The 23,623-nt window shown below is 39.6% G+C and overlaps 1 protein-coding gene across 5 annotated transcripts in view; it reads left to right on the plus strand.

The window, feature by feature from the left end:
* The first annotated feature begins 6,444 nt into the window (after positions 1-6,444).
* The window catches only part of SPATA6 (spermatogenesis associated 6), a 45,877-nt gene continuing 28,698 nt past the window's right edge, over positions 6,445-23,623 (plus strand). For 3 of the 5 annotated variants that reach the window (XR_012836504.1, XM_075759451.1, XM_075759452.1), the window contains exons 1-6: positions 6,738-6,800; positions 12,421-12,558; positions 14,117-14,165; positions 15,047-15,088; positions 16,452-16,576; positions 21,092-21,172. Coding sequence is in view for 4 of the 5 variants with exons in the window: in XM_075759451.1 (XP_075615566.1) it covers positions 6,753-6,800; positions 12,421-12,558; positions 14,117-14,165; positions 15,047-15,088; positions 16,452-16,576; positions 21,092-21,172 (483 nt within the window). In the remaining variant the exon portion in view is untranslated. Of the gene's footprint in view, positions 6,801-12,420; positions 12,559-14,116; positions 14,166-15,046; positions 15,089-16,451; positions 16,577-21,091; positions 21,173-23,623 lie in introns of all 5 variants that reach the window. The other 2 variants (XM_075759450.1, XM_075759449.1) reach the window with 2 other exon arrangements.

Raw genomic sequence — 23,623 nt, forward strand, 5'->3', positions numbered from 1 at the left:
CAGTGAAGACAACTCTGACAAGCTCAGAGCCGCGTTGTGCCTTTGCCCTCAGGGCCTCAGATGCCAAGGCTCCCCGCTGACCACCCAGCATCTCCTTTGGCAACGCCAGGTGCTGCAACGCAGGAGCTCCAAAGCGAATTGTTCAGAGCCCTCTCCTCTGTTCTCTGCTCAGCAAGCAGTACTTTACCATTTACTTTTTTAACATGCTTTACAGAGTCCCAAGGTTTACAGACAAAACATACTGTTAGACTGTCAGGGTAGACTCTCCTACATGTACATCACACAGAATCATAGAATCTTTAAGGTTGGAAAAGACTTCTAGGATCATCAAGTCCAACCATCAACCCAACACCACCATGTCTACTAGACCATGTCTTAAAATGCCATGTCTACACGCTTTTTGAACACCTCCAAGGACGGTGACTTCACCACCTCTCTGGGGAGCCTGTTCCAGTGTCTGACCACCCTTTCAGTGAAGAAATTTTTCCTAATATCCAATGTAAACCTCCCCTGGAGCAATTTGAGGCCATTTCCTCTTGTCCTATCATTTGTTGCTTGGGAGAAGAGACCAACACCCACCTCACCACAACCTCCTTTCAGGTAGTTGTAGAGAGCGATAAGGTCTCCCCTCAGCCTCCTGTTCTCCAGATTAAACAACCCCAGTTCCCTCAGCTGCTCCTCAGAGGACTTGTGCTCCAGTCCCTTCACCAGCTTTGTTGCCCTTCTCTGGACACGCTCCAGCACCTCAACATCCTTCTTGTAGTGAGGGGCCCAAAACTGAACACAGGACTTGAGGTGTGGCCTCACCAGTGCTGGGTACAGGGGGATGGTCACTTCCCTAGTCCTGCTGGCCACACTATTCCTGATACAAGCCGGGATGCTATTGGCCTTCTTGGCCACCTGGGCACTCTGCCAGCTCACGTTCAGCTGGCTGTCAACCAGCACCCCCAGGTCCTTTTCCTCCAGGCAGCTTTCCAGCCACTCTGCCCCAAGCCTGTAGCGTTGCATGGGGTTCACAGACCACTGAATACTATTGTCACTTTTTTTGTTTTGTTTGACTAAAATATGTTTTGTTTTGACAAAAGCATTTCTTGAGACAACTTCTCATTTTCCTTTGGTATTGTCAGAAGATGGAGGATTCACTTTCCCTTCAATAGCTTGTTCCAGAGGTTTCTCACTTTCTCTGTTACCATATAATGCCCAATATCTAATTCAAATTTTTCTAGCTTTAGCTTCTAGCAACTGCCTCTTGCTATACCTTTCCCAGTTATACTAAAGGTCCGTTCGGTATCCTGCATTTTTCAATACAAAGGTGTGTATCCACTGTAATCAAGCCACAGCTTTTGGCTTTCTGCTCAAGCCACTGTGCTATCGCTGCTGCAGCTACGGCCACCACAGCTACCTTCCATCAGCAGCAGTTCTTCAATGCAGAGTCCAGGTGCCCTTTTCCAAGCCAGCTGCTATGAATTACTGCAGGACCAGAGTCAGTGTCTCCGGGATGGCAGAAAAGTGGGCAAGAATAGTTGGTAATTTCTGCTTCCTCCATGACCATCATCTTGAGCTACTTTGCCAACCCGACAATGTTCTTTGCTTTGCTTTTTAAATACAAAGCCATACATACATAAGGAATAAAACGCTCTAATTTATTCTGCAAAAGTGTTCATCAAGTGAGAGACAGGACTCTGGGAAAAGATTAAGAGCTTACATTTTTCATTTGACTTATTTCACATAAAATTTCATAGAGGATAAAATGATGGGAGGCATAGAAGCAATGATATTTCTGTTTTATCTCTGTCTAAGGACCATAAATCTTTCTGAAGTATCATTAATTATAGCAGCGCCATTCACGACGCTATTGTTAAGGGTCTATCAGCAGCCCCATTATAAACCCCTATTTCCAGGGGTTTATAACTTGGTTAGAAGAATTTTGTTTCAGGCAAAAAACTTCGCTGGGGCAATGTCTCCATCTAAGACATTTTTTTAAAAATGTAAAACGCAAAGGAAAGTGTTACCTCTTTTGAACTGAGTAAGGGAGAACCCAGGAACCTTCTATGGGTACAAAGATAATGCGGTCTTGGCTGTCTGTCCCCATACCGTCTGTGAATTCTTAAGGCTGTATTCACAGAAGTTATCTTTTAGATGAATTTAGATAATTTCTTTAAAATGCAAGTTTCCAATTATTACAACTGAATTCAAGATCTGGAATATTCCTCTAGTGGCTGTAATCAAATCAGATTTGATTTCTTCTTTAGCTGCAGCCAGTCAAGCAAGAACTTAGCAGACCTTGCAAACAGCTTCCATGTTAAGAAAACTTCAGTGTCTTTAGGTAGCTTGCCTTTTTTTTTTTTGTTGTTGCAGGCATGACTTACATCAAGAATCAGTGAAGCTGATGGTCACATCCACCAAAACGAGTATTGGCTTAGCAGCAATGCAGAGGAATTGCTCTGTCATGGCTGAGTCATGGTGAAATGTTAGAGAGGCACTGAGTGTCTCCAGATGTGTAGTGAAAAATGCGCTTCAATAGGCACTAGAGAGACTGGCAGGGCACAGGGAAGAAAGGTGGCTGCTTTGCCTACATACCATGACCAGGTGGTCTTTTGTCTGTAACAACCTGTAGGTTCATCAAGAAAGCCGGAGAGCTCTGCCCAGTTGTGTCCTTGCATGTTAAGAAAGAGGAGGATCCTCAATAAGATGGGATTGACAAAATCATTGCGTCCTTTTTCTAAAGCGATAGATAATGAATGCTAACTTCTGGGCAACTTTTCCTGCTTTAAAGTAGAAAGATTAGATGAAAATGTATTTTGTGAAGAGTGTGCTGACACCCTCAGGTAATCTCCAACCTCCGTCCTCATCAATAATCTAACACTCTACCTTCCCCTTTACATTACTGTCTGCAGTAATGCAATTCACTTTGGTCCCCTTAGATCCTATTAGAATCTCTCACATTACAAAATTCTTCCAGCTCTGCTCTATAGCGTGCTGGGATTGTTTAGTCTTAACTTCTGCTGGCTGTTTTCCTTGACTACAAGTCTTTGCAGAGGAATTGACTTTTGTGAATTGCACATTTAACCTAGCAGTGAGTGAGAAGATCAAAATAAGTAAGGCATGTGGGTATTGTCCTATGTGGTCCCTAAAGCACTCTGATTCTGCTTTGAACACTGTTGAATGTATCTTGTGATAATGAATTCCACTATCTAAAGTACTTTCTTCTATCGGTTTTGATTGTGTTGTCTTTTAATTTCATTGCATGTGTCCTTTGAAAGGATAAATAGGCATGGGTAAATAGAAGAACCCATTTCTACATATCATTCAATCCCTCATGTACCTCTTTTGTATTACATCTTATTTTTCTCCTCTCCAAAGTAAAACAGTCTTAATGTTTTGTTTGTTTGCCTTTTCTAATATGGAAATCTTTCCATATCTCATAATTTGTTGCTGTTATTTGAGCAGATGTCTTCCTGGAATTCTCTACAGTTATTAATGACAAGACAATCGTACTCGGTGATGATATCTAAATAAAGGGCTCGATGTGCAGTAAGACAGAGGTCTCTTCTGGCCGCTCCGTCAACTTCAGGGGCATAAAGCAGGCAGAAATGGCTCTCTGACAACACTTGCAAGAACTGCAATAGAAAGTGGAAAAAGGTGGAAGGCTCCTTTATTTCCTCCATTCTTATTGCCAGAATGAGCGTGCAATGCCACTCTGCACTCGGTGTAAAGCTTCCAGAGGTTAAGGACAAAACCATTCTTGACTTCTTTGCTGAAAGTGAATCTCTGACAAATTCAGTGATGTCAGACTTGCTCTCTGATCTCCAGTCTTATCTGATCTGTCTAATCCACATTATTTGTCAGATTCTGAACTTTAGAATACCCACTGTTTGCAAACCTGACTCTTCCCATTTTTCCCACTTAACGTATTTTGTAGCATATTTCAATACATTGAAACTCCTGAGGCCTGACGGTCAGGAGCACTGCAACAATATGGCATAAATCTTGTGACAATAAACTTAAACCAGTGCAACCTCACTCTTTTGACAGTTACCCCTGGTTTGCAATGATAGAATTAAGAGCAGAATTGAATATTTTTATAACATCAGGGTTCTTCCATTGCAGGCAAGTCGGAGGGGCTGGAGGACAGAAAAAGATGAAGCTTTCAAATGGAGGAGCTTGAAAAAACCTTCACATAATGCAGAGCTGTCATCCAGGCTCTTTTATTACATAGAACTAAGTATAATTAGCGTTACAAGATTTACTTTTGTAAAAGCAGAGAAACTTAATAGCAGTTAAAACCTCAGGCCTATTAAAGTAGCATGCACTTTTTGTAGTTTTGCTTATCAGTTTTGCTTATTAGCAAATGGATTCGTGCTGAAAAATCAGGGTTTCCCTTCGTTGTCCCCCAAATCCCTGCATCATTGTTCCTGCAGTGTGAATGCAAGACTAAATTACGCGTGTCACTGTAACGAGAAGGTCCAGCTGGATCTCACACTGCTGCAGAAAGGGCTGGACAGGAAAAATTCTGCAGCAGCAGCCTTGCTTTCCAAGGCCCAGCGGGGTGAAGTGGCAGAAACTCTGCAGACCAGAGGGACGGAGAAGCACCTCTGTGCTGAGCACATAAACCTCCAGCCTAACCCAGATTTTCCAGGGAAAAGCACTGAAATTCATTGCTGCCTTATCACTTTGGAGAAGCGTTCTGTCCTGCCTTGCGCTCCTTTTTCAAGGGTTATAAAGTACTTCTGTTCCAGGGCACTGCACATGGATATTAAATTTTCATCACAAACATGATGCCATTTTTGATTTCAGCATTTATCTATCTTCTGTTCTTATATGGCCACACTTAGCATAATATCTCATACTTCACAATCTTTAACACACTATCATTCCAAAAAGCATGTATATGAAAGGTACCTGAATATAAGCAATAAACCATTTTAATACTGTCACCATCTGAGGCTACGGATCTTTGAGAATTTTCTTCTCATTAACTCTGGAATACTACTCATAACCTTGAGACTGATAATGCATAGAAAATGATTTTTATCCAAGTGTAAAGCCGTTCTTAATATATGTATTAGAGGTCGGCAATTCAAAAATGAGACTTTTCCAGGCCCTAAATACAGAATCCTGCCCTTTGCTCAGACAAAAAAAAAAAAAAAAAAGAGACTTGCAGCTCTTACAGAAGTCATATTAATGAAATTAAGACCTGCATTTCCAGCCATTTATTTATTTTAAAAGATTGAAATCAATAGATGGATTAAATATCACTATTAATAGTTGATACTTTTGTTTGCACTGGCACATTATGTTCTTAGCATAGGTTTATTTTTTTTTAACCGAAACATTTTGAGAATGCTGATTCTTTCCAGATCACTTAGCACTAGCTTTCTAGATCACTCTGCACGATTTTTCTTCGAAATTCTAAAATTAAAATACAGAAAGCCATGGGAAGCATTTGAGCCACTACTCTCTACTGGAGGGTCCACTGAGTTTCCTCCCTTCTTTACAGCTGTATTTGCGAATTTGGAAAGAATATTTCAAGGCTTAGACCCCCTCACAGTCTGAAGCTGAAATGAACTGCCAAAACAGAAAGTCAGACTTTTGGTGTCCTACATGACTGTAAATACTCGAGAACAACTTAGCAGTGAAGAAATTGGGGAATACCATTCATATGGTCATAACGGTAATCGAGATGAGTGGCATAAATTTGAACTTGTCTAGTGCTGAAAGCAGAAAGGTGGCCTGAAAAGCCAGTTTCAGATGTGAGCGTGAAGGCGTCTCTGAAGAAGGGACCGGTCAGAATATTTCAGGTCCGCTCTGTCTCACCTGCAGAGGACACTAGAACAGGATCCTCAAAGAGTTGAAAGGACTCAGATGCCTAAAACAGGGCATGGGTGAAATCCAAGTGTGCCTCAAAAGCAAGCATGGAAATGTACTGCTTTTCAGCTGTTCAGCCCTGGAGCCGTGTAAACCCCGGCTGGTGTCCCCCTTACCGAAGGCTCTCTTAGCACCTGTCTGCAGGCCCAACAAACCGCGGGGACACGGGCAGGTCCCTGCTTCGCGCTCCCTTTGGGATGCCCCACAGCAGCTCTCTGCTCTCGTCTGCCCGCCCGGTTCCCTGCACGCTTTAGCTGTTGCCCCAGGGATCCCCCTCTCTACACGGCTCCCATCCCTGTGACCGTCTGTCCTTCAGGAGGCCGAGGGGCTGGATCCACCCCAGCAGCCCCGCAGGCCCGAGGCCAGCACAGCCCAGCCGGTGAGGCGCAGGAGGGCCGGTGGCGGGGATGGCGGCGCAGGGACGGGGGACAGAGGGCCCCGGGGCAGCGGGGGGGGAGGCCGGGCAGGGCGGCAGGGCGGGAAGGGCCGCAGGACGCCGCGCACGGCATTGTGGGAAGGGGGAGCGGCGGTTGGCGCAGGGCGTTCTGGGAAGGGGCAAGGGCGCCGCGCAGGGCGTTGTGGGAGTGACGGTGGCCGTCAGGCGGCCGGCCGGCGCAGGCCGTTGTGGGGAGGAGGGGAAGCCGTACCGGAGCGGGGAGCTGGCCCCGCCGGGGCAGTGCGGAGCGGCAGCCCGCGGGGCGCGAGACCGGCCCGGCCGTTGCTGGCCAGCCCGCTGCTTGCCCGCCCGCGAGGGATGGTGCGCATGCGCAGCGCGTCGCGGGCCGGAAGTGCCCCGGTTGCCGTGACAACGGCGTCGGCCCCGCGGCGCGGCTGAGCCGGAGCGGGCCGGGAACCGGCGGGCCCCTGCCCCGGCCCGCCCGCCCATGCCGCGGAAAGCGCTGCTCTGCGTCCTGCAGCTGGACGTCCGCTCGGTGAGTGCCGCGGCCCCCGCCGTCCTCAGCCGGGGCGAGGAGAAGCGGAGGTTTGCCCTTCCGCCGCCGCTTCCCGCTCCGCTTCCTCCTCTCAGCCGCCGCTCCTCTCTCCCGGCCTGGGAGTTCTTCAGGGAAGCTGGTCCGGGCCGTGTTGCCGAGTGGGGCCCGCCCTCCGTCTGGAGCTCAGGCTGGCTCCTGGGCAACTTCTGCCCCTTCTGTGTGCGTGTGTGTGTCCTCCAGCAGCCGGTCCCTGTGCCCCCGTTGGTGTTAGCAGCAGCCGTGCTCCTTCACAGCTCTCACTTTCCCGTGGAGAAGGCCTTTTTTAAAAGACACTGATTCTTGTGAAGCAGTATGGTGTGTAAAAAAGCACTCTTGAAAAAAAAAAAAACAGAATAAAAGAAATCCCTGGAAACAGCAGCTTATGGTCCCCAGTGAATGATGAGGCCCCAGTGAGGAGCAGGAGGTGGCACTGGGCAGCTCTGAAGTACCTGGGGGTTACATGGCAGGGTTGAGGTCAATAGGCGTGAAAGTGGAAAGTTTTGCATTAATCATGTTAGGACAGTTCCTTGTGCAGACTTTGCAAAGTTTGCTGCTTGTATACAAAGTGGGAGTAAAGTAAGAGACTATATATTGTTGTCCTGATACCTTTTAAGAAGTAGTTGAGGTAGGTAGTGCTCTGTTACTCTGGAGCTGATGGCTTCATAGGCCCTGGTTGCTGTAATCAAGGTTAGGCCTCCTCACAGGGCAAGCGCTGCCAGAATACTTGCTGCTGGAAGGAATACCTGAGGTGCCATTGAAAAAGTTCAAATGCAGATCCAGAAAGTACATACTGGGAAATGGACCTGGTATTCCTAATTGCTTACTCACCTTTGTTCCCAAACTTGTGTGGCTGCCCTAAAATAGAGCTGTGAATATCTACGCATAGATGGTGAGGGTGTCACCCTAATGGTGGTGCTCTGCTGTCTCAAAAGCTAGTGTTTGTCTTCATAATGCGAAGGCCTGCTTGGTTTCTTCTGCCATGAACTACTCATGTGCCAGGAGAGAGTAGAGGGAAGGTGTTTCCCCAGGGTCAGGCTTCTTCAGTTGTGGGGTATTTGTTATTCACCCTGCTCTCATGGATAGAAATAATAATAGAAAGGAGAGAACAGGAAATTTTCAACACAGATCTGAGTGCCCCTTTCAGCACATGTGGGTCGTTCAGTTATATCCCTGCTATGCTACATAATTTCTCTGAGATAACCCTTTTAATAAGTGTATTTAGTCTGGTTTTGAACCACTTGTTTTGCCTTTTTTTTCCCCATCGGAGCCTACTTTGGCATTTCACTCCTATGATGGTCTGAAAACTTTCCAACCTAAATTTCCTTCTGTCTGGTTGATGGCCTACTCTTATACAAATGTCAACACTGGCCTTTCACTTAAATAATTTTTTTTTTCTTCATTGATATTTGGTCTCTTTATGTATTTTTTGAGCAGCAGTTCTGTCCTTTCACCATTCATCTTGGTCAGCTAAAGAAATCTGTTTCTTTTGGTAGTATTTTGTTTGATAGGCTCACCAGTCTTCTGATCATGTTAAGGATGGGTGCTGCTCTTCCACTTTGAATTTGCATTGATCAGGATTGGAACTGAACTCAACATTCCAGATGGGGTCTCACTGTTGCCTTAGATGATGTCAGGGGAAAAAAAAGTCCAAAATTCATCCTATATATCTTGTTATTAGTCTCTTCACAGCTGCACTGCATTTATGCTGTCGTTTACTAACATACTCATCATCTTCCCCTCAGCCAGCTTTGAAGGTTAGTCTTCCCAGTGAAAGCAGAAACTGTTGTTAATACACAGTAGGTACATCTCCTTTCTATTACTGTGGTGCTGCAAACATGTTTTTCTATCTCTTTTTCTTGACCTCTGATGATTTCTGAATTTTAATTGGAACACTCTAACTTCTTGTGTCAGGCTCATTAAAAATATCAAAAGACAGGGATCTCAAGATATATAAAGGAATGTTTTTAGTAGTAACCCTCAGCTTGATGCCTCCCAGTTTTGCACATTATTGATGCTGTCCTTTGGCAGCTTCTGTACCACCTTAGCACTTTCTTACTAACTCTCCTCTTCTGCATTGTAAGTAATAATTTCTCATGTGGCACAATATGATGTTACTGATGTCCAGATAAATTAGATATCCTTTGCTCAGAAAACAGGCTTTCAGGAAGATGTCAGGTTTTGCTTGACTGATCTATTTTTATGAAACGTGCTGCTGGGCTCTTTTCTAGTCATGCTTTTCTCCATATCCTTTATTCTTTACTTTTGCATATTTAAATATTCTGATTGGTGGGGTTATAATTTTTCAGATCTCTTTTTCTGCCTCTCACGAGCCTTGTGTTTGTTATTTTTCAGCAGATGGTACTACCCTTGTTTTTGTAACATAGGTTTTAGTTACGTATAGATGCAGCAAGAAAAATTACATTCTTTCAGAACCTGGGCTGAAGGTGACTCAGCTTCCCTGTGGCTCCTTGGTCCAGGCTTAGTACATATCGGGTGACTTCAGTTTCCATAATTTCATTCTTTAACTTGTTTTGTTTTGTTGGGTTTTTTTCTCCCGTATTAAGTATCATTAAAACTAAGGGACATAGATTTGTTAGTTTTCACATCCTGCTTGATTTATACTATGTCCAGTTATTTTCTTCTTGTTCAATTTATTTGTGACTAAAGCTGTGTTCAAATTTCTGATTCCTTTTCCTGTCCTTTTACAATGCTCTGCATATTTCTCAACCCTCTGTGGAACCAATCCACTTGTGTCAGAAGTTCTCTCTTCTTAGGTTTTTTCCTTGCTTTAGGATACAGATGGGTTTTGCTTCTTTTGACTTGATGAAATTCCAAGGTCTTTTCTGATCAGAGTCCTCGAGCTTTTTTGTTTATTTCACTGCTAGTTTTCTTCATTTCTGAAAGGCTGCTCTTCAAAAATGGAAAGCCTTGGTTAAAGACCTTATTTGGTTTATCCTACCGTTAATTTAAATTGAATAATTCCTGATTGCTCAGACTGAGATTTCATTGTTATTTGGTTTTTTGAGACTAATTTGGGTGCCTACCTTAGTTGCTGGCATTTAGATTGCTCGTGTAGCAACAGAATGAAATTCACATTATTCTTCATGTCATTGCTACGTGGAGAATTCACAAATGCAGCAGTGAACGTAGGTAAAGCTTTAAGCACTAAGATGAATTAATAGCATTGTGGATTACTGCCAGGTAAGGAGACTAAAATGGCATCTCTTCATGTTGAGAAGATTATTTTTGCAACTCTAAGTCCAAAATAGTATTCTATCTGGAAGCTTGCAATCAGCAGAAGTTAAGACTGTCCGTTGCCCTTCAAACTCTTCTTGTTTTGATGGTAGTGGCCAATTAAAGAGATTTTTCAAGGCCTGCCTTTTTCATTGGCTACATATGCAGCTACAGTTTTAGGACTGAGTGTAAATGCCAAATGCCGTAGAGGATTGTGGATCAGTAGAATTGTGTTCCTTTCCATGTGATGAATTCAGTGATTTCTTTCTGGCTATTTGTGATGTCTCAGCACCAGGGCTGGTACATTGTTTCGTCTTCCTAGGAACTGCAGCAGGGTAACACTGTCCTAGACATTTATCATAGTTCTCCTGGCTGGTTGTAATATCAGTTAATTGCAGCATTGTTATCCCTCTTCTTTAGCTGATCCAGAGATAATACTATTACAGTATTTAAAATGGTTCCTCATCCTGCCTGAACAGGTTGCAGTCAGATAAGAACTTCAATTTGTATCCTAAGTGTTATGCAGCTCCATGCATTGCATATTACAAAATAGGTTTAACAAACTACAGATATACGTGTCATTCATTTTTGGAGCTGGTTTAAAGTTACATGAACATGTAGATTTGGTGTTCCAGCCCGGGCAATGAATTGTGCAGTTTATCTCAAGGGTAGTAAAACCACAAGTTTATGCATGTGCTATCTTGCCTCACGTGCTGATTTATAAGAATTTATTTTCTTTTATGGAATAGCAAGAATAAATGACACCTGTTGTTTGCAGTTTTGCCCTCTGCAATGTCTTCAAACCTCTCACTTTTCATCTCAATAAATAGGCAAATATTGGTTGCCTTCTCTAAGGTGAAAGGCACGAAACCCCAGCTAAAAATGATTGTAAATTCTACAAAAATGTTAAGAAGAAAAGCAAGAACTAAACTAATATGACTGTTTGGGAGATCTTGCCTTGTATGAATGAAATCTGTCTCTTTCACTCACTCCTATTCACACTTGCAATTGCATGAGTGTCATACAAGCCGTTTAATGCTTGACAATCTGTTTCAATTGGGATATCTATTATGCTGGCTCTTTTCTTGCAGATTTGAAGCCCTCATTTACATGGAGAGGAAACTCTCTCTTTTTTTTTTTTCCCCTCTTTGGATATTTATGAAAAGAAGCACTATTTTTTTAGCTTATACTGTATCTATAATAATCTATCGCACATTAGTTTCTGTTATTTCTTTCACCCAAGGCTGTTTTTCTACTGTTTATGTAGTTTTCTTTTAAATCCAGTTAGGATTTCTCAAGTAAAACATTCATTTGGGAGTACGAGACTGCAACCAAAGCTCTTATTTTAATTCCTGTCACTCTCCTCCTTTGTCTTTCTACCTGGCACTTGAAAGTCTGAACATTTTCTGCAGCAACCTTATGTTGGAAGAGACAACCTCATATTTATTATACTGTGATAAAAAGTGAGCAGTGGAAGTGGAGTGAAAGGTGACAATTCTGTGGCTCGTTAATAGAATAAATCCATGTGGCTTGTGGAAAATAGCAACTACTTTTGCTATGAGTTGTGTACATCCTTGCAATGAAAACACAAGAACATCTGATGTTCATCAGGAGCTTAAAAAACATGCCAACTTCTTTGTAGTTAAAGAATAAGAATCGCGCAGAGAAGAGTCGAGAGATTAGTAGCAGTATCTGGCAGCCTAATGAGGAGCCTCCCCTGACTTGAATACCCTCCAACGTGGCCAAACTTCTCAGATAAAAAAAATTATGTGCCATGTGTCTCATAATAGTGGAACAACAGCTGCTTTTTCTCATTTACATATTAGAAAGCAAAGTTAATATAATATTTGCAAATAAACTTGCCCTTTTTGGTGGCTGGACAGAGTATGGCTATCTAAGCATGTATATATATCGGCTTCATTCTCCCTGTGGCTAGGCTAAAATTTGGATGGGGTTTTGTGTCTTGGCATCATGTAGACTTCATTCTACATGACACTTCATGTAGAGCCTGATGTGACCCTTGATGATTAACTCTTGTATAGTCAGTGTATACCTTTAACTGTATTAACTTGGGATTGGTATACCAGGTTTCAGTTCTGGTTGAAGACAATGGTATATGTTTACTTACAGTATTTGGTCCTGATTATTTTTAAATAGTGACTATTTTTCCTAGTCAGTCTGTACAAACAGAATTGCTTTAGAAAAGAATTTTTTTCACTCTAATCTGTTATAATCTGAGTCTCCAAAATCAACCATTTCAGCCTTGACCATTTCATTTTATCTTGAAAACAGCCGTTATTTTTATAACTAAAGTTCAGTTTGTTTAATGAATGTGTTACTCTTACAGATAACTTGCCCTGGAGTGCTGCTGAAAGACAAAGAGGAACTTTATCTCAGTGTCTCTGTACTTGGGCAGTACAAAAAAACTCAATGCGTCCCTGCAGCGTTTCCACTCTTCTTTCAAGAAAAACTAGTATTTGAAAAGGTAAGATAATGTCAAGAGCTAATACAAGCTAAATAAAACCCATGCCAAAAACTCACTGTAAAACCCCTGAGCATAAGTAATCACACTGAGGATGGCATAGCATTATAACTCCTGCTTCTCTTCAGCACAAAGGAGGTGTGTGCCTGTATTATCCACACGATGACTCAAGAATTATGCATACTGAAGATTATAATGTATGATGAGGCTTTTCAGGTGTTTGTTCATTCTTTTGTGAACTATCCTTTTTTTCAGTGTCTGTTTTCCTGGCTTGGAGGGAACTGAATGTTGCTGTTCTAAAAATTATGGCAAGGTGAAGAACAAAGAGTGTAAGATATAGGAGAGTCAACTTAATTTAGTAGAAAGATAGAATAGCAGCTCAAGTGTTTTTGGTGACATCTTTCTCCCTTTGAGATACTTTTTTTCATGGTTTGTCACCAGAATTCCCAGGTTGGTACTCTGGCCTTATAATTTATAGTTGTTTATCACATATTCTGAGTCCCTACTAGCTTCATTATTAGTATCACAGGGATAATGAAACACAGCATCTTACAGATACGATCTGGCTTCTTGACTACCTATGAATAATAATACTTTGCCCTTTCTAGTTCTTTTCCTTTAAGCATCCCCCAGCACTTTGAAAACCAGACTGAGTAAACATCAATGATGCTTTGGTGATGTGGGTAAGATATAAACAGTGATAATTTCACCAGCTACCAGAGAGTAAAAAAGACCATATTTTTTTAAAGGAAAACATACCACAAACTGCTTAAGGGAAATGTACTGAATACTGTTTTCAGTAATTTAGAGGAACTCCAAGACACCAGGATCTGTCTGCTTACAAAAGAGATGAACAAGAAAGCTGAGAGTAATATCTGTCTGCTTACAAATAGCTATTACATAGGTCTAGATACTTGTGGAACACCAGCACTTTGGTATTTTTTAGTGTTTGGTACCTTGAACAGCAAAGTGATCTACACCACTCTGCTGAGACTTTGGTACAGAATTAGGGGGAATTCTGTTACCTGCTGAATATCCAGTGCAACATCCTCCCCTATTCCTTGCCATCTATTCACGCAGGATTCAGGTTAAAAAAAAAAACCCTGAACAGTCCTCTGTACATGAATAGTCACATCCATAAAAATGAAGCTTAAAGCGTTACTAATATATTAAAGAACATATTCTTCACCTATTAGAATTCTAGTACATTCAGCAATTTGTCTTTCTCTCTTTAAATTTTCTCAGACAATACCGATCTGTCTACATGTTCAACTCTTCACAATACCTCCTAATTTAAATATGGAGAGGTAACCCTGAATGGCTAGAAAATGTATGACAAGAACTGCTAGCTTTCAATGAATTTGATCATCTGCCAAATGATAATTTCAGTTTCCTTTCTTTTTCCAGTGGGGATAGGACTCTTGGCAACCATCTGAAGCAAGGAAGAATATTGATTTTATTTTATTTATTTTTTTAAAAATTTTTTCCCCTTCTTTTCCCCAGAGGTCCATCTGATAACTTTGACTGTGCCATTATTATTATTTATTAATTGCTTTTCCAGGCATTTGCTGACATAGTTGATCCTGGAGACCTTGTGGAGTTACTGGAACGTAGGTTCTGCTTTTTATATGTACTGTGTTGTATGCTTTAATGTCATGAATGCATGGGCTCTAAAGACTTCTTGGAGGTTTAAAGTATGTGATAATTTTTCTATCAGGAGCCTGTTCTCTGAAAAGCTAGTGGGTAACCAATGTAGTATATGATGTACTAAATAAGTAGTACACTAGCACTAGTGGGTTTTCAGAATAGAAGATTCATTGTCAGTGCAGGCAGAGGTTTTTTGCTGTCTTTGGTTACTGGTAACTTACCCAAAATACTGTTAACTAACAAAATGCCTCTAGAAATGAATTCTGTGTACTTTAGAACAGGAAAAGGGTAAAAAGTTGTAAAATCCAGCTGGTTATCCACACAGGTAATGCAGTTCTTTGTCTGATAATTTATTTGATTAATTTTCAAATAATATAAGCATAAACCTTTGATTTTGGTAACATTATTCTTTTCAATTTTTAAGAAAATTATATGTCTTGCAACACATGGAGCATAATGAATTCTAATGAGGCAACACTGACCCTGGACTCAAAACTCCAGCAATATGCTCCCTCATACTGGCAGTTATCTGAAAAAGTAGTGAAGCTTGCATCATCTTCCTTGAAAGAAGGACAAACTTGGTAGCAGATAGAACTTACCAAGTTCTAAGTCAAACTTAGAGCTGTCATTTGTACACTGCTAATGCCATTGTTTTCATCTGTGGTATTTACGCAAGCTCTTCTTAATTTTGTCTCATAGTTGGTGTAGTGGAAATAGGGTAGCTACGTACAGCGCTATAAAGCTTAAATCAGTGAGCCATTTTTCTTGGGGTTTGACTATGAGAATTACTTTCCATTTTAGTTTTTTTTTTTTAACTCATTAAAAAAACTTTTTTCCTTTCTAGTTGACACAGCAGTACTTGAACTAATACAGCTCGTTCCTCCAGGTATTGTATCAGTCTCTTCATAAATTATTCAGTTTAATAGGTGAATTTCCATGAGGACATTGCCCATTACAGCACAATCACTTTTTCCAACACACAAACAACATAGAAAGCTCTTCAACAAATAGTCCTCTGAATATAAAATGTTAATAGATCAAGAGGATCTCATTCTTGAAAGAGAATAATAACTGAGTATTGAAATGTACCATACTCAAGCTTAGGAAAGTGATAATATTTTAAAAATGGAAAATAAACTGAAGTCATCCAGTACACACTTATTAACTGCATCACAATTCACTTGCAAAGTGGCTGTCTGTGAAATTTCAGAGTGCATAATCTTGTTCTCAGAATGACACTTTTTTTCCTTCCATTTTAATGGTGACCATTGGGAAAACTCTTATCCTCACTATAAGTATTACAGGTCTCTTGGGATATGTGAAGATAATAAATAGCGATTTGTCATACTTCTGTTATTGGTTTGTGTGATTATAAAAATCTATTTTAATGAAATTCAAGTGTTCCCATGAATAATGTAAATCTGCATTTTATTGGAAATAAAGTCAAGTTTTAAAGAGGACTCATTTGGAAACTGTGGTATTAAAAGCACTCTCTGTCACTTGTCCTTAGTACTTTCAAAGAAATGATTTCTTCTCTCAGGTGACTCAGCAGACTGTTTACTTGAAGAAAAGCACTGAACGTGGATTTTTGTTGTGGGAGGGTAAAAGATCTTGGATAAGGTATTTAATTTCAGGGGTCAGAGATAGGTGTGATACAGCCCAGCATAAGCTGACAAGATGACAGCAATGGCACAATTTTAAAATTTTTTTATAATATACATTCAAGGTTTTCCCATAAAGAAAATATTTTTTTAAAAAAGTACCAAACCAGGATAGTGAGACAATCTTGAGATAATGATTTTGATGTTGCTTGCATTTCTTTCTTACTACTATATCTACTATTACTACTACTATTAATATTCTGTAACAGGGAATGATGCAGTTTTTCATAAGGGATTGGCTGCCATTAAAAAAAATACTGATTTCTTCTGTGGCATGGGGAAGGGAAATAGAGGAAAACTACTGCAGAATTGCCTATAGAAAGCTTCTCATGTGTCTCTTAAAGAAGATTGTGTTAACTGTTCTATAATTTTTTTACAATAACAACGAAACATACTTTCCAAATTCTGAATATTTCTACTGCTGATTTAACTTGATGAGGTTATTTCCTAGTGTGATATGAGTTTTAGACCTATGCTGTTAATTTGTAAAGAACAAAATTTATCTTAGTTTCAATATGGTCTTGTGTATGATGTCTGTATTATATGGCTTTGTCTATTTTCCAGTTAAAGTATATGTTTTCCTTTTAGTAGGAAAAATTCTAGCTACATATGAAGAAAATACAAGAGATTTCCTGTTCCCTGACCCTAAGCTTACACGTGGGCACCATGGTTTAGATCGTGAGATTTTAATGAAGAGGTCCACTTCTTTTACAGTGAGTGAATATCTGTGGATTGTATTTATGATACAGTGTGTTTCACTGAAGAAACCCCTTGAACTACTTCAAATGAAATGTGATTACTTCTGACAGATTTTGCCATTTCAGGTGTTGCATGTACAAATCCAAGGTTGAACTTTGGTGATGGTATAATCTTTTTTCAGAATTCTTCAAGAAATTATTTAACGTGAAGAAGTTAGTTTTCACTTGGTTTGCAGTGTGGTACCATGACATGTGTTCCATTCAATTTAATCTGTGGTGCAGGTGGTAGTTGAAGGGATGCAAGAAAAGCAGGAGATGTCATACGAACTTCATGGTTCTCAACAGATAAACTGTGTAACCCTCCCTCCTCAGTCTCTCTTTGTAGCATTTTGTGTCAGACCATTTTTGGTACTGTTTAGGACAATGGCAGTCATTACAAATTTATAGTGCTATGCCATCTGACCTGTGGGCTTCCCTGAGATGCAAGATCACCACTGAAATAGTAAGTGACTGAAATTTACCTTAGTGCTGCATGGTTTTTTTCAGTTCCAAAGCTTGTTTCTTAAGGTCTGTTCAGGCCATTCATGCTCATTTAATAACTTACCTTTTCTACAGTTTCAAAAAAGCTATGATAAATGACAACTAATTGGCAAAATAAGTGCAATGAATTGCTGTTCATTTTCTGGAGATAAGGGCTCAAGTACGTAATAAATGAAAATGGATTTATCTCACACTGCCCTTTCATAGAGTTTGACTGTTGAATCTTAGGTGCCAGTGCAATAACTCAGGAAGGCACTTTGAAGATGATGGTGATGATGTGGGAGATGTGTTTTGGGGCTTGTTTTGTTTGTCTTATTTTGGTTAAATTTTACTAATGGAGTGGCAGGACGTTTGGATTGGGAAGACAGGGACTCAGTTGCCCTGTCCATTGTGACTGGATTAAAAACACATGGCAGGAGGGAAATGCTGATTAAAGGTCATCGATATCTTTTAGCTGGTATAATCTTTCCACTACAAAAGCAACCTAGACGTTGCCCAGTCACTTGCAATTAGAAGTGCTAATTTGGTGTCTAATGCTGTGTTACATTTGAATGAATTAAAGCTGTGATTTTGTGATACAAAATGCATGGTTCTGCAGCAGCTTAAACTATCCCTGCAAAAATAGCCATTATTTTTTGGCCATAGCATCTCTTTGATGTGGCTCATCCTGTGCATGTTAGAGGTGGCTCAAGACAGGTGGTAGGACTGTATTGCTTTCATATTATTTATATAATAGGTACTTTTCTGGTGTTGAGAAAGAACAGATAGGAAGGTAGTAATAAATGGGATGGTATTAGCAAAATGGTTTCAGATTTTTTGTAAATGCAATATAATGAATCTTTGCAGAAGCAGAGCCACTACAGAAGTTTGAGGTTTTTTGTTGGACTGAGTTATTTAATATAAAAATAAGTATTTTTTAATAAAGAGAAGGTGCCATAATTTGTGAACTGTGAGAAGATCTGATCAGAGTCATTTGGATGTGTAGCTGAATGATGACACTGTAGCAGCTTTAAAAAGTTGACTGATGGAAGACAGAAATGTACTTTCATGTCCTTGAGAACAGTGTAAATGAAATCCATCTTTGCCCTGGAATGAGGACTGCAGAAGCATCTGTTGCTTCGTTCCACCTCCATCACAGAAAGAATAGTTTAAGAAAGGATTTTGGCATACTGACCCCATTTTCAGGAATCATAAAGCAGCTGTGTTTGATGGAATTGGAAGGAGGCTCCCAAAAAGAACTTATGGTTCCTCTCCTTGCTTGCTAAATGGGATAACTGAGAGAGGATTTTTACCTCCAGTAGAAATGCAATCTCAAATGCCTCCATCTTCTAGTGTTCCCGAAGCTTTACTGGCAAGTATCTCCTGCTAACTCTGTCAGCACCAAGCACTGAGTATGTATGCTAAGGAAAAGGGAAAGTGTTAAACAAGGTCATGAGAACCCTCACATTATTCCTGTGCTAATCAAGCCACATGAAAAGTTATTTATAGCTAGCTAAGATGTTGAGTATTTTTGAATGACAGCTTTGCTTCAGTGGCACTTTGATTCCAGATAAATTTGGGGTTTATTAAAAAAAAAAAAAGGTAGCAACAAGGTTACGTTTGTGGAGTTCAGATAGGCAGTGATAACAGTGTCTGATTAACACTGCTAATCTGCCAGTTGGAAGGAATCCCAAGCCGAGCAGATTAGAACTCCTCCAGAAATCTGGCACTTGGCTGATAATGTCTCTGGCTAAATGTCTTACGAGGCTTACAAACACAACACACATTCAAGATGTGCCTCGAGTTCTCTCTCCTGGTCCAGTGTTACCCAGCTGAGGCTTTTGCTGGCTCTTCTGTATTTCTCTGCAACCCTTGCCTTTCAGAATATGTTTAAACCTTGACTGGTGATGACTTCTTACAGACGTTCTTATCTCCATTCTCCACCCTCATGCAGCATTTGCCATGTCACTTAAAACAGTTTCTTTTTAGTTATGCTATCTTTCATTAGCATACCAATACGAGATCTTCTGTTACATTCGTATGTACTTTTTTTAAGCTACAGACCTGTCTTCATGCTCCTTACAGTCAAAAGCACATATTAAACTTGTTTTCTAACTTGTGTTCTTCTAAATATGAACCACCTTTACAGTTTTTCTATGATCAAATTAATATTATGTCCATATCATATCTGTTTAATGACTGGTACAGAAAGACTGACAAGCCTGTTAAGAGATGCAGACACCACTAAGCCAGAGGCAGAGAAATAAATTCCAAAAACTTTCTGGCTGGATTTTCGTTTACAGATGTGTTTGGGGCTATACAGCAGTCTTTACGTATTACTATATTGAATATCCTTCAGCAATCCCTAGTATGGGAACTGCAGAGAAAAGAACTGCTCTGATTGCTTTTGGCCTATAGGTTACTTTTGACATATCCATGCCTGTGTATGTGAGTGCCATCCCATATTCCCTCTCTACAAACCATTTCTCTGAAGAAACCGTAGTTTTGTGTGATTTTTTTTAGCTATAAGCATTTAACAATTCTGTAATCATTCTCAGTCTCTGTAAAAGCAGTAGGTGCTCTGTTGTTGCTTATTATAGAAGACTTACTAACTCTGATGTGTCCTTTTTTACATTGTTGATAGCACTTGACAATTCATTAGTAATAAAAATGAGTTGATTAAAGACGGTCATCTCTAAAATCTCTTTTATATGCCATAACTTGACTTGATTGAATCCTGGACTCTGTTAATTGCTATGACTGAGTTTTCTTGGCATTTTTGTAATTTCATTTCTGTAATCTAACCTTGGGCCAGATCATATTCCCTTATGGGAAATCAGTTTGTGTTTAGGTAGAGAATAGCTTGATTCAGCAGTAGACTTCCCTCATGAAGTTCCTGCTAATTCTTAAGAATGTGGGGCAGAGTCACAAACAGTCCAGCTCCTTTTCATTTCTCAGTGATTTTGTGTGTTGACGTGCACAAACGCCCATGCATGCAGATGCAGCAAGCTGTGTTGAAAGAAGAGAGGGTAGAAAGTTCTAAGGACACTTGATTCTCTCTTTGCTTCTACAGAGCTGTATAAGATGCACATAGATGATTTCCATTTGTTTATAGAATATGTGGCATGTAGTTCTTTTGTGCCTTTTTTAATGTTGCTATTTTGGGAAGTAATGCTTGTGTGTCATAATCTCTTTACACTCAGTAATTTTGTATATCTTGGCCAATTCTAGCTAAATTTAATGGGAAGTAGAGCTCTCAAAGGTATTATGTTTCTAGACATGGCTGAAGTAAAAGAAGATGGATTGAACAGGAACTATTACCCATGTAAAGATGGAAGGACCTGCTGACCAATAGTACGTCTGTGCAGGTTGACCAGGAGGCCCAGTAGGACCCCACTGACTCCAAATTGGTCAAACCACCTCTTGCCGGCCGCACGTCTAAGAGGGGACTGAGAGAAAGTGGAACATGGTTATAGAACACTGGAGACAATCCACAGAAATCAGACTTTGCTCTAATGGTTACCAAATAAAGGGGATTCTTAATCATGCTGTTAGAAATGAATAGTTATTTGCAGTGTAATTGACTAATTTTCAAAATATTTTTACAAAAAAGATTGCACAATTGAAACTATTTATAAATAAGTTTACAAAGTTAGCATTAATGAAACCTCTAGAGCATGACTGGAATTTTTATTGATGCTATATAGCATGGCGTAAAAAATCTTTAAAAGTGCTTTTGACAAAGAAATGTATTGAAATAAAAGTCAGACCTTAATTGTTGTATGAAAGCAATATAATCATCTGTAATTGAATTGTCAGAAATGCAAATGTTAGCATCTTGACATTTACCATTGCTGTTCTGTCTTTTCTAATTATCTTTATTAAAGGCTGAAATTAACAAAGGAAATGGCTGAAAATTAGGAATGGTTTGTTACATTAGGTGACATTTACTTCTTTGATACCCTTTATCTTGAGTTGGAGCTTGATGTTCAATTATTGTCTCTCTTCTAGGGAATTGCACCAAAATTGAGATTTTCTACAAGCTCCCTTATTACAGAAAGTCTGTTAAGCTCAGGAAGGAGTCACATACAGGTTAGCATAATTTAATTGTTTGCAATTTAATTTCTAGATTTAATATTGATAGCCTTGGTTCCAATTTTTGCATGTGCTGCTCACTTCAAACTTTTCTCATTCTTTAGTTGTGGTTAAAGCAGTTGTCATGGGTGCTTGACAACTTGATTAAATTTTTAATCAAGTATGAGTAAAGAGTGGGTTTGGTGCATGACAGTAAATGCTGAGAGTTCCTTGAATCTGAAACAATTATCAGCTACTATGTTCTATGATCAGCTGAAGTGTCAATCCCTGGTGTATTTGTAGGTGGGAAGATGCCTTCTCACCATTTCTTACTGACACTTAAAATTAAGGTGGGACAATGAAAGCTAGGTGAAGTCAGAGAAGGTACGTTATCAAAACCAAATCTATTAATTTAATTGTTTTCCATAACAATATCAGTAATGGTAATGGAGATGAAGATTTTTGTTGAAAAGGCTGTCACCAGTATTAATCTGGAAATGCTGCTTCTGCAGTGAGCAAAATTAAAGGTGACGTAGCTGAAGAGACTGGGGGAAAGAAGAAACCTCTCTTGTGTTAACTCATCTGGTAGCACTCTTCTCTGGTCTCACGGATTGGAATTTTGGTTGGGTTTCCTGGCACAAGTTGTCACATAATGTTATTCTTACATCCTCCTTTTTTTGCTATATTATTAAAAAATGGTGCAGCATCATTAAAATGGGGTGGTTGTCAGGAGGGCTTGCATGCAAAGAGGGTTAGGTGACTTTGACCTGTTTTTGGCATTGCTAATTAGTTCACTGAGAAGTTTCTTCCAAATTTAGCAAATGAAATGTATTGAGACACTTAGATAAAGTATAAAAAAATCACAAAAATTGTCATTGTCAGAAAACTAATTTCGCTGAAGATGACTTCAATTAGGGCAGTTTGATTTAAAATTTAAAATGTCCTTAAAAGTATTTAATGTTATGAATGGCATATCAAATTTGCATGTGTTGCAGTGAAGGTCTAGTTTCATGATTGGTATAAGCCAGAAGAAGCACAGCCTACTTCATGTGAAATGGAAGTTAATCTTAAGAGAAATAGGTCTGGTTTTGTTTGAGCCAGTTCCATACGCTGGCTCGCTACCAGCTGCACAAGTGCTAGTTCAGGTGTGAGAATGACAGTGGCGTGAAAAGTCTGTGTGATGCTGATGTAAAAAAAAGACACAACCTCAGCCTTGTTTGTTATTGGGTGTAGAGGGAAAGGGTTGCAGGCAAGCTGGGCATTTTATTTCTGAGATCTTCTGAAGTAATGCACGCAACATTCAGATTTAAGACTAATGTCAACTTTCTTAAGCTTGAAAAAGAATTTCTAACAGGAAGAAAAGTCTTGCTATACCTTTTTTTTAAAAAAAAATCTTTTATAACCTGTGAAATTGGGCCAAATTTGACCAAAAAGCTTAATTATCCATACTGCAGTATTCAAAGTTAAAACATGCTGCTGACTAAGTAGCCTGGTAAGAGTTGTATAATCTAGAGTGTCTTGACCTATAAAGCTTGTAGAGTAATTGAGTGCTCATTTAATGCCAGGAATTACAAAGGAATGGTAATGTATTTCAAACAAAACTTCAGTGTTGGAAACACTTTCCCAGAATTTGAAATTGGTCACTGAAGAAGTTAATAGTTACTCGGAGGGGGTGTGAGCCCTGATTGTTAGGAAGGCTTTGCTGGTAACAGCAACAACAAAAACTACAACAGCGCCACCCCTGTCCTGTGTTGTGGGAAGGGGGATGGTGAGGTTGGTTGTAACTCTACTTTCCTTTATTCTGCTGTATGTAGGTATTTTAAAATCAATATCAACTCAGAGATAGACTTTTAAGGCAATATTTGATAAGGGTGGAATTTTTATAAATTTTGGCTACAAAATCCATATTTTGGATGTCAAGTGCCAGTTGTACAAATAAACAGCTGTTTTGCCTCTTCGTTTGCAAAAGTATTCACATTATTTGAGAGGTTCTTTGGAAGATAGTATTTAAAAAATTTTGCCTGTTTGTTTTTTTGGGGGACAGGGGTGGATCTTTTTACTAAACATAGCTTCTTGATTATAAATCTTGAAAGAACTAGTAAATTCACCATGATCTGAGAAAATATAAATTTCAGACAATGTAATTTCACTTCTTGTAAGGTTTTAGGCAACTATAAATACATATAATTTAAACTATTATTTTAATTTACATATTTTATTTTAAAGGGTAAGAATGTTAAAAGATTAAAAAAAAGTTTAAACAGATGAAAAAATGCTTTAAATCTATGTATGTCCAATCAAGGCAAAGTTTGTGTTAAATGAACTTGTGATAAAATTCAATTTAATATTTTATTCTCTGTACACTAACTGTATCAGACACCTAACCTTAACATTTAACATGTAGTAATGTGTGTTTTAACCTCTTTCTGGTTTCAGAGAAAATGGTTAATACGTTGTTGGTTTTTAAAT

This window comes from Balearica regulorum, chromosome 8, assembly GCF_011004875.1.
Source record: "Balearica regulorum gibbericeps isolate bBalReg1 chromosome 8, bBalReg1.pri, whole genome shotgun sequence".
Taxonomy (NCBI): Eukaryota; Metazoa; Chordata; class Aves; order Gruiformes; family Gruidae; genus Balearica; species Balearica regulorum.